The 16,389-nt window shown below is 46.6% G+C and overlaps 1 protein-coding gene across 6 annotated transcripts in view; it reads right to left on the minus strand.

Moving 5' to 3' along the window:
* Positions 1–16,389, minus strand: part of LLGL2 (LLGL scribble cell polarity complex component 2) — a 40,574-nt gene that overhangs the window by 13,346 nt on the left and 10,839 nt on the right. For all 6 annotated transcript variants that reach the window (XM_068151545.1, XM_068151542.1, XM_068151543.1 and 3 more), the window contains 8 exons: positions 11,272–11,369; positions 10,154–10,235; positions 8,263–8,378; positions 7,044–7,202; positions 5,886–6,048; positions 5,578–5,710; positions 4,505–4,559; positions 4,168–4,322 (listed from right to left, as the gene is read on the minus strand). In XM_068151545.1, the coding sequence (XP_068007646.1) occupies positions 4,168–4,322; positions 4,505–4,559; positions 5,578–5,710; positions 5,886–6,048; positions 7,044–7,202; positions 8,263–8,378; positions 10,154–10,235; positions 11,272–11,369 (961 nt within the window). The remainder of the gene's footprint in view (positions 1–4,167; positions 4,323–4,504; positions 4,560–5,577; positions 5,711–5,885; positions 6,049–7,043; positions 7,203–8,262; positions 8,379–10,153; positions 10,236–11,271; positions 11,370–16,389) is intronic.

Genomic DNA, 16,389 nt, shown 5'->3' on the forward strand with positions numbered 1-16,389 from the left:
TTTGAAAGCTCTTATCACAGAGCTCTACACAAACATTTGTGTTGGCAAAACCTCTAAATGCTTCTGTGTTAAGTGAGCCTGTTGAGGGACTAACACTAATAGACTCCTAGATGCCAACAGATTTACTGCAAATTCATGTTCCTGGGACTGTCAAAGTGATTTTCTATAGATTGCACTGTTAACAATACATACAGCTAAATAAGAGCAGTGAGTATGAACTTGGGTGAACAGCCAGAACTCAAAGGACCTTACCTACAGCTAATTAAGCAGCGTGGGGTGGGACAGACACATGTCCACCCCAGCAGTGACCCATTTAGTGCACTGTTAGGACCACAGTCCATCTAGGCTAAGCTGCTTAAACCCGGTAATGCCATGGGCTCTGCAGAATGCTTCTCTGCTGGAACTGACAAGTATTTACAGTTCAGCTGTCTTCTCCTTCTCCCTGCTGCTCATTCCTTGTGACACATTCTCTGGACTTCCAGCTTTCAAAGAGTACATCATCTAACATGTAGCCATTGTGTGGACTGGACAAGATTACAAACAAAAAGAAATCTGTTAATGTAACTTGGTAGAGAACACTGGCCACAACCAAGAGTTCTAGTTCCAATGAAGAATCTTGAACTGAAGTGGAAAAAAAATGTACTCTAAAGGACATGATTGCAGCAATGCCATGAGACAGCCACAGTGGCAGCTGGGGAGGAAAACCAAAACCACCAATCACTTCACACCATCAGTAATTAACACTGCTACAGAAATCAAAGCGAACACAGAACTCTAATGCCACACTGGGGGAAGGCGTGGGTGCTAAAGAGTGAGCCACAAGGAAGCCAGCAGCTTCTCCCTGACCTTCCTTGCTAACCTGTGCCTTAACTTCCCTCCTGCAGTTGTTTGACTACCTGCAATACACTTGCAAGGAGGCACGGCTGTGAGCGAGCGCATACCAACGCTGTTCACTCAGCAAAATTAACTTCAAGTCATTAGCACTTGGCACCACTCTGGTTGGACACCCCAAGTTTCACCTCTGACTAGCCACAGCTCCAACACACCACTAACCAGCTCAGTTTCTTAATACTAATTAAAAAAGAGGTTTCTCTTCAGTTGGACTTTGTTTCCTTCTGTGCCCTCACTTGCCGTTGCCTGCAGGACTTTCTGAGAACAAGTCACACCATACCTGTCCTGCTTCGTGCCTGACCAGCCCTGCACTCTGCCTGCTGCTGCCAACATCAACCAAATATACTCTGTTTTAACCATCGTTTTCTCCCTGCAAAGCCACACATCTGAGCTCACTGCTTATGCCAAGAAGCTATTTTAAGTTGCTGAAGCAGCAATCATACCAGAATTTGTCATGACTGCCACACACTCATCCACCTGCTAATTTAAAAAACAGAAAACAGGAAGGGCCAGCCTTTGAAAAATTGTTTCCACAGCAGATTCAGAGGAGTGGAAAGTCACCAGCTCCCACCATGCTGCAACACAGGAGCTCTGTGCTTATTAAATTAAGTGGCTTTGGTATACAATTAATACCTTCGTATTGCCGTCGCAGGGAAGGCTGCTTAAGGGCAAACAAGGCAAGCAGTGTAGGTCCACTGAGCTTAGGCAGTCAGCCACAAGGAAGCTTCTCAATCACAGAAACCTCTTTTTATTGTGAAATACTTCCTCATCTGAGTGCAACAGCTTCAGCCTCCTGCAGCAGCTCCTGGCTGTACCCCCCACCCCAGAAGTCATGTTAACCAGATAATACAGGCCTTGGGAAGTAGAAGTACTAAGCCTGTTATGTGCAGTTACTTCATCCTAAAGGGCATCTGGAATACTGTGTCCAGTTCTGGGCCCCTCAGTTCAAGAAGAACCTCAGGGAACTGCTTGAAAGGGTCCAGCACAGAGCCACAAAGATACTAAAGGGAGTGGAACATCTTCCTGCTGAGGAAAGGCTGAGGAAGCTGGGGCTCTTGAGCATGGAGATGAGGAGCCTGAGAGGTGACCTCTTTCAGGTTTATAAAGATGTGAAGGGCAGGGTCAGAAGGATGGAGCCAGGCTCTGCTCAGTGATGTCCAAAGGCAGGACAAGGGGCAATGGGTGCAAGCTGGAGCAGAGGAGGTTCCACATGAACATAAGGAAAATTCTTCTCACTGTGAGGGTGACAGAGCCCTGGAACAGGCTGCCCAGGGAAGCTGTGGAGTCTGCTTCTCTGGAGACGTTCAAAACCTGCCTAGATGCATTCCTGTGTGACCTGCCCTAGGTGATCCTGCTCTGGCAGGGGGATTGGACTGGACAATCTTTTGAGGTCCCTTCCAACCCCTAACATTCTGTGACTTCTAATAACTTCAAGGAATTGAACTTCAAGTAGTCAGTCTCTCACCTAAGACTCAGATGTTTTTCATCTTTAAGACTTCCATTCCAGCATCTAGAACCTCAATTCTCAGCTTCACACAACAGTAAAAGAGTCCAGTTTCTTCCATGATGAAAAAGCTAACCAGCACCTCAAGTTTAATGGCAGTGCTAAACTTGAAGGTTTAGACCTACAGGATCTGCACATTTGGAAGATGCTTATAAAAGGCAGAGTTGTGTAGGGAAAATTCAGCTCAGTTACATTCTGCCTATTCCTTCACTGGTTTTCCAGTGACTTGAGAGGCTCTGTTAAGATCCAGGGATTGAGTTTCTTTATGCCTGCTCTCCCAAGATGGTCTTGCCCAGGGATCTGTGGTCTCCTTTGTACATAGGCCAGAAAGAGCCAACCTGCATTTGCATATTGGAATGCCCATGCCTGCACAATGTGCAGCTGGGAACTGTCACCACCACCACTGGCAGTACCCAAGACAAATGGGTTTGGAAACCAGTCTATGAGGCAAGCTAGGAACTAGAAAGCTTGAGAAGCTTCAGTAATAGAAGATGGAAAGGATCCAGAGGAGGGCCACAAAAATGATCAAGGACAGGCTGAGGGAGCTGGGGTTGTTCAGCCTGGAAAAGACTCCAGGAAGACCTAATAGCAACCTTCCAGTACCTGAAGGGTGCCTACAAGAAGGCTGGAAAGGGACTGTTTCCAAAGGTCTGCAGTGATGAGGGCCAATGGTTTGAAATTAGAGGTTAGGTTTAGGTTGGATGTTAGGAGGAAGCCCTTTATCATGAGGGTAGTGGAACACTGGAACAGGTTGCCCAGAGAGGAGGTTGAGGTCCCATCCTTGGAGATATTCAAGGTCAAGCTCAACAGGGCTCTGGGCAACCTGATCAGAGAACAGAGAGAACATAGGATGTCCCTGCTGACGGCCATGGGGTTGGACTAGGTGACCTTTGGAAATCCACTCCAACCCAAACCCTTCTATGATTTGCCTACAAGCACCTAAAGAGGATCTAGACTTCCACAACTTGGTCTGACCCATCTTCCACTAGTGCACATGCATGGAGCTAGAAAGAGCATTTTCTAGTCAGTTACTTCAAGTTAACCAGAAGCAAGGACTGCACCAGCCATAGACAAAGAGCTCTTGGGACACTGCTTTACAATTCCATGAAAAGAAATAATATTACAACTACTATGGAAGCAAAAGCACCAAAGCTCTTCAAGAGGCAAGAACCTGACAAGCTCCAAGGATGCTGTGGAATGAGTGCTATTCAGTTTTAGAGCTTCTTACATTCACATCCACCAGCAGCACATAAATTCTGTATATTTACCCTCAGTCCTCTGTCACCTATGGCTGATTTATTACCCAGAGCTCTACTCATAAATCCAGGTAGTAATTAGAAGAAACAGTGTCTCAGTGGGAGTAAATTCTGGGTTTAATTATTGCCTCCTTTGAAGTGCTGTTCCCAGACAGCAACACTCAGCCCCTTAGTTCACGACCTGGTTATGTCCAGTGTCCAGCTCACACAGGCATGAGCCTAAGAGATCTTTTCTCATTAATGGAGTAGCTGAATTTTTCAAGGAATGTGTGGCATTTGGAACCAGCCCATCCTGTACACCAACATTTTACACTTCACTTTTCAATGGCAAAACTCTTTCAAAGTTAGATGCACTCTCCAGGGTCTTTTCCAACCTCAGTGACTCCACGACCCTCTCTTAAAGCCTCTGAAAAACCCCACACAACCGACCTCCTTATCACTTTTCATGCGCTATTTATACCAGGCAGATTTTCACACACTATTCTAACTTCCTCTGATGGCCCTTTCACCACATACCTGCAGTAGGCTCTGAACTGAAGATTATAAAGAAGTCTATCACCCGGGACGTGAAGTCAAAGGCTGTTTGCTGACTGCCATGGACCACGGAGATGCTGTGCCGGTCACCATAGCTAGCCCGGGGCATCCCTCCTTGGAATATGATGTAAGGAAGCCTTAAGAGAAAGACAGAGTTAGAGTGGTGTGTGCTGAAGGGAGGAAGAAGCAAAATGTCACAGACATGAGGCAAGGGCAAAAAAAATCTTATCTCACTCTAAAGGGTTCTTATGGCATTGCAGAGTGTGCCCTTCAAATGCCTTGGAAGAGGGAAGAGGGAAGGGATACACCACAAACTTACCCATTTTTTGTTGTCTGCCAGTAGATCTTGGAGATGGCCTTGCAAGGAAATGGACCTAAAAGAACAGAGTTGTTTGCTGCAACTCAAGAAGGAGCAGACTTGGTAGTGTTGGGTTAATGGTTGGACTTGGTGATCTTAGTCTTTTCCCACCTAAACAATTCCAAGTGCATTTTTACAGAAGCAGCTCCTGGGCTGCCCAGGGAGGTGGTGGAGTCACCATCATTGGAGGTGTTCAGGAGGAGACTTGATAGGGTGCTTGGTGCCATGGGTTAGTTGATTAGGTGGTGCTGGATGATGGGTTGGACACAATGATCTCGGAAGGTCTCTTCCAGCCTGGTCTTGTCTATTCTATTCTATGCTATTATGCTTCACCTGGGTCACTTCAGCCTCCAACTTGAAAGGAACCACCCAAATTAGACACCACCTTCATCTCCCCAGACCAAGACACATCAGACAATAACCCTTCTGACCACAGCAGTCCTCAGCAAAACAACTCAGAGGAAGTTTTGACCCACGCTGCTGAAGGCTAACAGGAAGTGCTTGTTGTAGAAGCTGATTAACTGGAAAGGATCATTAAAAGCACAGGCATTCCTGAAACTAATGTAAAGGTGATAGAGCTTTAGAAGCTTCTATATGTTTGGAAGATGAAGTCACCCCCACATTTGATGGGTTTCAGCAAATCAGAGCCTTCATTTCATCACTGCACAGGCTGACACAATGCACATAGCTCACTATTAATTACAGAAGATCTAAGCAACTCCTGCTGAACAGGACACCTGAACTAAAACAAAGAGCTGAATCACCAACCCTTCCTCATAAGGGGCACTAATTTCTTTGACACATTTGCTCTCTGTGTTTAAGACAGAGCTCAGTGTTGTAAAGGAGCTGAAAATCCAGGAAAGAGACCTGGACTGAACTCCCTCAGTCTAGGCTGACAACCAATTCAAAAGGCAACTCTGCATTTTGCTATGAGGATTAAACAGTAGAGAGAATGTGACCTGAATATCCCACACAGACTCAAAAGGAGTTTTGAGTTTAGACAAACACACAACAACCAAACCTCACTTACTGACCATAAGGCACAAGGTTTTCCAGAGGCTCAGGCTGCCTGTTGTCACTGGATACTGGCCACTGGGTGTAACTTCCATCATAGTGACAACTAATGAATTTACTGCCATCCCTCTGCCAGTAGAGGTTCTCCAGTTGCTGAAGAGAAAGACACACAATGAGTGCTCTCCAGGGAGCTGTTAACCCTGCCAAAACCAATGCCTTCTTACTCAAACCCAGCTTTGCCAGCCTCTCCCTGCACCTCCTTGTCTTCAGAGTGCCCTGAGAGCACCCTTCCTCCCCTGCTGAACTGACCACAAATGCAACCCATTACCTGGCTGCCCAGGAAATGGTGTGTTGCTTTGTTATTCTGCAGGTCCCAGAGGACAACCAAGCCCCTGCTGTATCCAATCAGGATCTGGTCAGGGTTCTTGGGGTGCTCTCGAAGAGCTTCCACCAGCTCACACGATCGCCTGTTACAGGAATCCTCTGGCACCCTACAACAAAAGAAAACCAAGAAGTCTATTCCAGCAACAACCCAACCTGACTGTAACAACAGTTAAGGTTTAAGAATGAGTAATTAAGCAACACACAGTTCACACAACCTCCTCACAAACCCTTCTAGCAGAAAGAAGGTCTCAAGACACCATACCAGGCCTGCCACATGGACATGCAGCCAGTCCCATTTTCTTCAGGGGAAAACCCAAGGCTTACAAAGAACTCCAGCACTGTTGCACCAAGGGAAGCTGAAGTTGGATATTAGGAAGAAATTCTTCACTGAAATGCTTATCAAGCATTGGAATGGGTTGCCCAGGGAGGTGGTGGAATCCCCATCCCTGGAGGCATTTAAGTGGTGTGTAGATGCAGTGTTTAGGAACATGATTTAGTCAAGGATATGTGGGTGTTAGGCCTGGTGACCTTAGAGGTCTTCCCTAATCCAAGCAGCTCTGTGATTTTGTGCCTGGATCCCAGGAGTGTGAAGGCAGCCTGAATCACCCACCCTGCTCTCTTGTGACTCTTACAGAGTAAAGGTAACAGGGAAATGGCAGCAGGAAGCAACAGTGACAGGATGTAGGACAATTTTCAGCAGCACTTGAATCTCCAAAGTGACAAAAATCCCTATTTGGACCAAAAAAAAAGGGGGGGGGGGGGGGGGGGGTATGGGGGTCGTAATTACAGCTAAGTGCAATATTTGCTGCAAAGTTAAACACAAGGGACAGGGCAACAAGGTTTGGAGATTAATTCCAAGTGTCTCTTGTAGAGTTTTGCCTAGATGCTGCAGCTCCACAGTGACAGCAGGACAGAAGCTGTTCCTTACATGGTTCCACATAGCAGGACTAAAAGCTACATTCACAGGAGTCAGGCAGCGCTGGACAATGCTTAACACAACAACGAGGCCCCAGTATTAATCCAGGTTGACATTTTAACAAAGGATTATGTCTGCTAATGGCATTCCACACCTCTCCACAGCAGGGCCTGTGTGCTCACTCACCGCTGCAGCACAGCCTCAGAGGTTATGGTCCTGTCCTCCAGCACTTTGAACGACGGAAGCTCCACGACAAAGATGCTGCCGCTCTCCGTGCCAAGATACAGGACTTCCCGGGAGGAGTGGGGAAGGACAGCTGTTATCTGTGTGGCACTTGGTGGAGACCTGGGGGGGTGCAAAAAGACTCTCATCAGCTGGATGCCAGACGACTGTTGTAACTACTCCTGAGAGAGCTATGAGGTCAGCAGGGATACCTACAACTCATTTGTTTTATAGGCAGTTGTTTAGAGCCAGGCATGATTTTTCTGAAGGAGGAAATCACTAGCTTTAAGGTAAATGGTGTCAAGAGACTTTGGGCAAGTGCATGGACAAAGACCCAGACACCTTCTTCACAGAAGCCTCTCTTATTAAATGTCCCAAAAGAAGCTAGAAACAGCTCATCCAAAACTGGCAAGATCAAGTGAAAGGACAAACAAAGTATCACAGTACCACAGTATATTAGAGCTTGGAAAGAACCTCTAGAGGACCTTGAGTCCAACCCCCATGCCAAAGCAGCATCACCCAGGGTAGTCCACAAAGGAATGTATCCAGGTGGGCTTTGAAAGTCTCCAGAGAGGGAGACTCCACAACCTCAATGGGCAGCCTGCTCCAGGGCTCTGTCACCCTCACTGTAAAGACGTTTCTCCTCCTGTTGAGGTGAAATCTTCTCTGTTCAAGCTTGAACCTGTCATTCCTTGTCTTATTACTGTTCACCACCAAAAAGAGCTTGGCCCCCTCTACTTGACCCCCACCCCTCAGATATTTATACACACTGATGAGATCCCCTCTCAGTCTTCTATTCTCAAGACTGAACATCCCCAGGGTTCTCATTCTCAAGACTGAACATCCCCAGGGTTCTCAGTCTCTCTTCACAGGGGAGATGCTCGAGTCCCCTAAACCATAGCAGTAGTTTAAATTTTGACTTAAGGGATGCTTAGCTTTACTTAACCTTAAGGTTTAGTTGCTCTATACACAGAAGTGGGTGCACAGCATCAAAAAGAGATGTCACCCTTTACATTGGTACAACACTCCTAAAAGGTGGTCTCCCAGGCCCTATCCAGCTCCTGGTTGATCCCCCTTTAATGAATTCATAGTCTGTAAGAACTGAACAAGCCCTAGCTACTACAAGAACAGAATCTCCTTACTTGCTTAGCCCCCCACACTAGCTCAAAACCCACTGGATTACCCAGGTGGCCCTTTCAAGGTGAAGCGGTGCTCCTCCCGCAGCTCAGATGCTCCACTGTGTTGCTTCAGGCTCCAGAGATGCAAGCTGTTATCATCTAGCAATGTCACCAGCTGGCACTGCAAAACCACACAAAATGCCTTGTTTTCAGACTCACAGTATGAAATGCAACACAGTAAACCTAGCAGGAAAGTTGCTGCTGTTCCTAACTCTGCTCAAACAGAACTGGGGAGCCAGCCCCAGCTCTTTATCACGGTGGGTACACATTGCAGCACCACTGCCAGCCAACAGCCAGGGATTTGGGACTTAAGGGGAGACAAGAAGTAGCCTAAAGGCTAAAAACTCTGTTCTAGAGGACAAAGGCACAGGCTATCAGTGAGGGGGATGACAAAGATTTAGGCTTTTGCTAAAGATCAGCCTATGCCTGTAAAGCTCAAGCAGGCAGCTGCAGGCTGTTAGCTCTCCACCTTCTCTCTCAGCAGGGTTTGCTGCAACACACCCCAGCTTTGGGTGGGGCTGACAGTCTACTACACCACACTCCTTGCATTCTTTGCGTCCAACCTCATTCTGGAAGGTTGTGTCAGAGTCCTTTCATGAGCCCAGCCCTGCTGGCTGGATGTTCAAATTGAAGCATTTTACCTGCAGAACCACACCTGGCGCAACACTCCCCATGGGAGTTTCAGTTTATACCATTAGTTAAGCAAACAACCAGCCAAAACCGCCCCAAGAATCAAATCCCTCTCGTAAAGAGGCCACTCGTGCTGAACTGGGGGGGTGTCAGGCAACAAAGTATGTGGCCAAGACACCAGCCTGCCACTCAAGGGAAAGGAAAACAGTCAGACAGCCACAAAGACATTCAGAAGAATTCTGCCTTCCTATTTTTAGTTTGTGGCAATAGCATTTAAGCAAGCCCCAGGAGCAGGATTCAGTACCCCAATGCACAAAGGCAGCCAGCTAGCAGCAGGTGAGGTTAGCAGCACTGGGGTGAACTCCTGAAAGTAACTAAATCAGTCCAGCTGCAGCTACTGTTCTATCTGTTCTGCAGAAGAAAGACCACCCAGACCCAGTGAAAGAATAGGGGCTGCAACAGGCAAAGGAACTTCTGGCTTCTGCAGCAGGCTGCCTGAACCATTCTGGCCTTATTACCATGCCCAATCTGCTGTTGGAGATAAATGACTAACAGTTACAGACAAAGCAGCTACTCTCATGTTTTAGCAAGCATCTCCACAGCAACAGTTCTGGAGCCCCTATTACAAGAGGGATGTGGAGGTGCCGGAAGGTGTCCAGAGAAGGGCCACAAGGATGAGCAGAGGGCTGGAGCACCTCTCCTATGAGGACAGACTGAAGGAGTTGGGGCTGTTCAGTCTGCAGAAGAGAAGGCTCCCAGGTGACCTAATTGTGGCCTTCCAGTATCTGAAGGGGGCCTACAGGAAGGCTGGGGAAGGACTTCTCAGGATCTCAGGTAGTGATAGGACTAGGGGGAATGGAATGAAGCTGGAGGTGGGGAGATTCAGGCTAGATGTGAGGAGGAAGTTCTTCACCATGAGAGTGGTGAAACCCTGGAATGTGTTGTCCAGGGAGGTGGTCGAGGCCCCGTCCCTGGGGGTGTTTAAGAGCAGGCTGGATGAGGCTCTGGCCAGCCTGATCTAGTGTGGGGTGTCCCTGCCCATGGCAGGGGGGTTGGAACTAGATGATCCTTGTGGTCCCTTCCAACCCTCAATGAAACTATGAAACTATGAACAAGTGCTGCTGAGAGCACAAAATACACTGGGATAAGCACTCCCAACCAAGCAGCATTCTGAATATACCTGGTAATAGCAGCCCAGTTACCTGGAACAAACTCCACACCTGTTTGAGGTCACCATGAGTTGGAAGGGACTGAAAATAGACTTACCTGATCAGGTATAAAGTGAATCTGCATTACAGTATTGTTTTCTTCATGTAAACCCATGAACTCCACCCCAGGAGCACCATATCTGGAAGAGTTTGTTGAGGATCTACAGTATTTAAGATGACCCACAGCTGCAATTAATTGATAAGAAGCTTGCTAGCAAGCAAGATGAAGAGAGATTAGTTTGAATCCATGTTTTACTGTTAGTGATCCAGGCTGAGAAGAAGCAAGGCAAAAATCTACTTTCCTTTCACATGCTTGGGACAGGTTTTGCATGCTACAGGAGAACATGGAAGTCTGCTTCACCCTTTGAGCATATGCAGAAGTGTCTGGACCCTGGTTTGGTGTTTTTTTTCTTCCCTCTCAGAGATGTTTAGTGGTTTCCCAGACACTACAATCCTGCTTAACTAATTTGTAACCAAGAGACAGATGGCTACCGCCGGCGTGTGCAGTCCAGCCTCTGAACACACAAACACCACCGGGAATGAATGATTAAGCAGGCAGAGAGAGAGAGAGCACCAACTTTTGCTTTCTGAGCTGAGTGGCATGCCTGGTTTACAGCTTGCCTGGCTGGTACTGTGCCATGGGAATCACCTCAGTGTCTCATGTGTACACATGACTAACTGAACAACAACAAAATAAAAGAGTCGTTACCTTCGACGTTGAGGTCTTTAATGCCTGCATGGTCAAAAACTCAGGAAGCTGAAAGCATTTCTGACTCTGAAGTTTTAACCTTTGAAATAGAATTGCTTACAGAAGGGGGAAAAAAAAAAGAAAAGAAGGAACCCTGCCCCAAATATTTAAACAAGCCTGGAATTTACAACATGAAGGATTGCTAAACATAGGCCAGATCTAGTTTGACCTTCTGCATTGCAAGAGCAAGGAGTCTTGTCTAAATATCTGCATCAGCTCAGCTTCTGTTTGAGCTGTAGTTCAGCTCTGGGCAAGATAATCCCCTCCTGAGCAAACTTCAAACCTAGGCAAACTATTCCAGCGTTCCAGGAACCCTTGCTTGCAAATTTATACTCAGTTTAACCTTTTTTTTTTTTCCACAGTGTCTTCAAAAGCTGCACACCCTGATGTGGTCAGAGGAGTGCAGCCCAAGGTGATCAAAGGGATACAGTTTGATGGCTCCTGATCGTGTTCCAATGGCCATGAGGCGGAGGAATGGGCTGTAGCCCAGGGCGCTGGGCTGATGGGGAAATCCATGCTCCACAGTCTGGGAGAGAGAAAGAAAAAGGGAGAAAAAAAAAATCACAATCAGCAGCATGTTGTCCATAGTTAAAAACCAGAAGTTAAATATGGCATGGCAGTCTGCAATACAGCTCTTAATGGCAGCTCCTTCCGTTGAAAAGCGTTCAAACACAGGTTAGATTTGCTCAACAGCAGCCCAAGGATGAATCTCTTCCAAGAACTAACTCCCCTGGCTCTGCAGCCAGGATATGCAGAAATGTAACAGAAATGAAAGAGAAACATTCTCAAAGCAGTAAGCCAAGCAGTATCCCTCTGTATGCTAAGACTTCAACTGCAGAAGCCCAGCTTACTCATTCACCACAATACACTGCATCACTCCACATCAACTTCGCTCCTGTAAACCAACTGCTCAGCACAATCCCAACATCTGCCTACTGTAAGGTCAGCCTTATCTGCCAAATTCCACACAGGCCAGCCTTCATGACCTCCTCCTGTTGACTGACATCAAGAAACAAGGCAAAGCTATGAAGAACATCAGTGCTCTTCAAGACAACTAAACTGATTTCTTGTGGGGCAGTCAGGAAAGCTAACATAACCGAGATCCAATTTCCAGAGGTAGCACAGAAGGCTGGAATTACATGAGAGCAGGAGCCAGCTCAGCCACCTCAGACTAATTCAAAGCCATTTACCAATGAAAAGATGTCAGTGACTGTCATGGGGAGCAGCAGTATGTTGCTTGGCCTTAGTGGCTTCCCTGAAGTGCAATTTACACTGCACCAAGACAAATCACGGAATGCACCAGGTTGGAAGAGACCCTCAAAGGTCATCTTGTCCAACCCCCCCTGCAGGTGAGCAGGGACATCTTTAACTAGATGAGGAAGATGAGGAGCATGCTGCACACACCACACTTAGCACAACCAATGCATTTAGACTGGTCTAGTGTTCTGCCTTCCTTACAGGATGCTGCCAAGCTGCTGGGCAAATAGCTCACCGGAGTTTTCAGAAGTGCTAATGTACAGCTATCATCATCCTTCACACAGAACAAGTATGCCTGAGTGTTCAACAACATAGACCCATGTACAGAGAGATCTGTGTGCCCAAAGACTCATAAGGCCACTTCCTGGAAAACCCTTATAGTCCCAGCTTCTGGAATATACATTCTTTTAAGGCAAGCTGTTATAAAACAGCCTCAGGACCACTCACATAATAGAATAAGCAGAGGACACTCCATCTACAGGAGTCAGCACTTGTACCTCACTCCCATCCTGATATTTCCATCATCTTTTTGAGACAGAGCTACCACATCACTTGGCTTTAGCGTTTACTCAGCCTACAAGTAACACCTGGACTTTATTTCCTGCATAGTGATTTCCCACACAGTGATTTCCCAACTTAATCCCTTGCAGGGGAATCACATAAAGCCAGTTTCAGTTCTGTGGTCATGCCATTCGCCTGAGGTCCTCCCAGCTGCTACAAAGGAGTTTAATGCCCCTTTTACAGTTCCTGCTCAAAGACACAGGCACAGGCGGGGATGTCTGCCTCCATCCGCCGCCAGATTGCTTCGGTTTGGGTCGTTTGATCCCAATTCACAAACTGTAAAAACAGGCTTCCTTCCTCTAACTCACCAGTTACCCCAGTCTGAGGTCCTGTCAGGGGAAGATGAGCTATTGTGGAAGATTATAAACTGGAAACCTTGGAGCAGTTCACTTGTCAACTCCTAAGGCTGGGCAAAGGAGAAGCTTCTACTTTTTAACCTTTCACATGCATTAAAACCAAGATTAGCACTGCTGGCTCTGAGACCACTGAGTTTATTTCCCTTTATGATAACTTCATCTCCAGCCTTGCTTGCTTCTATTCTAAGAAGGTAATTTAAGTCTTGGCTTTGTGGTATTAAAAACAACTTTGGAGAAGTCAGCTTTTTCCTGTCACTCTTCAAACTGTTGCTAACCAACCTTTGCTTAGCTACAAATCTAAAACTTCCTGGAGGAGACTCAGAATTGGAGCAGGGCAGCTTCCTAATCCAGCACAGGCATAAGAGGAATTTCTTTGTACCATGACAGCTATTGAGCTAAGACAAAAGCTTCCAAGTTGTCAAAGTATGAAGCCACAGCCACACAATTCTGGGAACAAGAGGGGTTTGGATGTGGCACTTGGTGCCATGGTTTAGCAGTCATGAGGTGTTGGGTGACAGGTTGGACTTGATAATCTTCGAGGTCTCTTCCAACCTTATTGATTCTATGATTCTATGATTTTATCTAATGACAAATCAGACATTTAATTGAACCAGGTGTAGAATGGCAAACAGACACCATTCCACTGTCCTCCAAAACACAGTGAGAAGCTTGAGAAACTTTTTAGGGAGACAGTAGAAGGGAACAGAAGAGAACAGAAGAGATTCCATTGTTAGTTGTAGTTTCAGCCTGTTGACAGTCACTGCACTGTCACGTCCTCAAGCACACCTTGGTGCTGTTTCCAATTAAAACATCAATTAGAAACTCTATTTATTCCAAATTTCTTCCAGCAGGAAAGACAAAAAGTTTCAGCCTAATTCTTGTAAGAGAAACCCATGACTTACACCATCCTGCACTGCCTGGTAGGAAGCTGTCAATGCTGGCTTTAATATTTGCCTAATTATATCTTAGCTTTGATGTGTTAATTTGTAAACACATTAGCCAAGTCAATAAAAGCTTTAATTTTCAAGTATGAGAGCTATGAACTGATAACTGACTGTGCACCATTCAGGAATCATGATAATAGGAGGGCAATTTTTTTTCCCCTCCAGGTTTTCCTTCAGTGGAAGGTGGGAAGTAACCCCCACATCCCACATTCAAACTTTACAAAAGCTCCAGCAGCTCTCCCATCCAGGAGGAAGCTGTTAGTAACAGAAGGCCCCTGCAGAAAACAGTACCACATGTAGAAGCACAAGAAGAGAGTTACCAGTAACAATCACAGTGTGTTATTGCTTATGGAGTAAATCTGCCACTGGTTTCTGACAGCTCTGGATTCTTCAGCCAGGATGCCCACAACACATCACGAAGGTAACTCCAGCCTAAGTCACTCATTTGTTTCCACAGCTGAGCAGGAAAGGCTTCAGGGTGGCTTTTGGGTTGTAGTTGAAGCCACCGGGGCCAGGCATTCACATTCATTGTACTGATTACTCAGATCTTTTGCCTGTGCTTCTTCACACCCTGGTGTTAGATGACATCAAGTCAGCTTTTCAGCAGGCTTCCTTTCCTCCCCTCTCTGGAGCAGCTTTCATCAGCCCATCCTTTCACCTGCTCAGCAGGTAAACCCAGCAAGGGGGAGCGAGGGGGGCAGAAGGCAGGAGAGGTTACAATGGAGCCTTTCAGCTAGGCTGAAATAAGAAACTAAGAGTGCCCACAACGTGCCCTCTTTCTCAAAAGAGCCTTTGTTCCTTTGAAGAGAGGTAGGAGCTTTGGGTTTCCTTCTCCTCAGACTCAGTAGCAGTGAGCTGGGTGTCAGCAGCATCAAGGAACAGAAATGCTTCATGTCAGTCGTGTTTACTGCAGGAAAAATGCAGCCAAACTCAACAGTTGTTCCCAGCCCACACTAAAGCTGTGCTGATCAAACTCGGTGCTGCCTTCCTCCTTTCATGCCTCTCCACTGCTCCTCTCAGATTGTTTTATGACAAAGCAGAGACAAACCCAACCACAGGCAATACAAACCCTATACCTTTGTTAACGTGTCTTTGGAAGGAACAATGAGGCCTGTAGGTGTTAAATCTACTTTGCATAGACACTAGTTCAGATGGAAGGGAAGTTATCCATCACAGCCAGTAGCAAAGGGTTAGGAAGACTGAAAAGAGGGAGAAAAAACACAAAGCCATAAATTAAATGCAATGTTCCCAGTCTGGTAACATCCAGCTGTAAGACAGGCTGGTTCACCTGTGTGTTACCCATCATCTCGTCTGACAATGCCAGCCTGGACATGTCTGTTCTGCAGGGCTTGGGCTGAGCCAAAGGCATCCAAATACTACTTCCAAAAGCAGGATAAACTTCAAGAAGCAGACTGCCAAGTCCACATACCTTATCCTTCATCCTATCCACTGAACTAAAAACAGATTCTTGCAACAGGTACACACAAGTATGGGAAGTTCTTACTCATACAGAAAAACAGATAGGCAGAGCTGAGTGACTGGCAGAATTCAGGAAGGTGGATTTTGAAACAAACAAATCTGAGGGCAGTTTGAAGAGCCAGTCCAGTGGTCAATCAGTCCATTAAAACCATCTGGACCACCTCTGACCTGGAAGAGAAATGTAAGAGGGAAGCAGTAAAAACATCACAACCTATTTACACTTGAGGGACTGAAGCAAACCAAAAAAAGCCACCACCACCAATTAACAAGAAATTGAAGTCCTTTACTAGGTCAGCATGGCCAAAGATATTCCACTCTATTGACACTAAACTTGTGTGGCAGCATCCACTCATACTCAGCTCCAATGCAAACAATAAAACGAAGGCAGGAATCCCCAGCACTTGATGTAGAGACCTTCCACTTAGTCCCCACCAGCATCACACACTGCAGGGATGCAAGCACACCAGGGCAGCTTCTCTGATCAGCAACTTTACAGTGCCACAAAATAATTCCCAAGTAGGTTCTTATCCAGAAGTGTTCCAAAGACCTCAAACAACAAGTGTTTAAAAACTTGCTTGCCAGCACTACTGTGCTTGCTTTACTAGCAGGAGACAAGGACAGCTTTGGCACACAAAGGACTGTGTTTCTTGGCTCCCTGAAGCCACAGCCTTCAACAGGTCAGAATTAAAGTCTGACTTCCCCAGACCATAGAATCATAGAATGGTTTGGGTTGGAAGAGACCTTAAAGATCATCTAGTTCCAACACCCCTGCCACGGGCAGGCACACCTTCCACTAGACCAGGTTGCTCGAAGTGTCATCCAACCCGGCCTTGAACACCTCCAGGGAAGGGGCAACAGGGAGACTGAGATCACAGGCTCACAGGATGTTAGGGGTTGGAAGGGGACCTCTGGAGATTGAGTCCAACCCCCCTGCCAGAGCAGGACCATA

This window comes from Melanerpes formicivorus, unplaced genomic scaffold, assembly GCF_026170545.1.
Source record: "Melanerpes formicivorus ecotype bairdi unplaced genomic scaffold, bMelFor1.0.p_v2 SCAF_21, whole genome shotgun sequence".
NCBI lineage: Eukaryota > Metazoa > Chordata > Aves > Piciformes > Picidae > Melanerpes > Melanerpes formicivorus.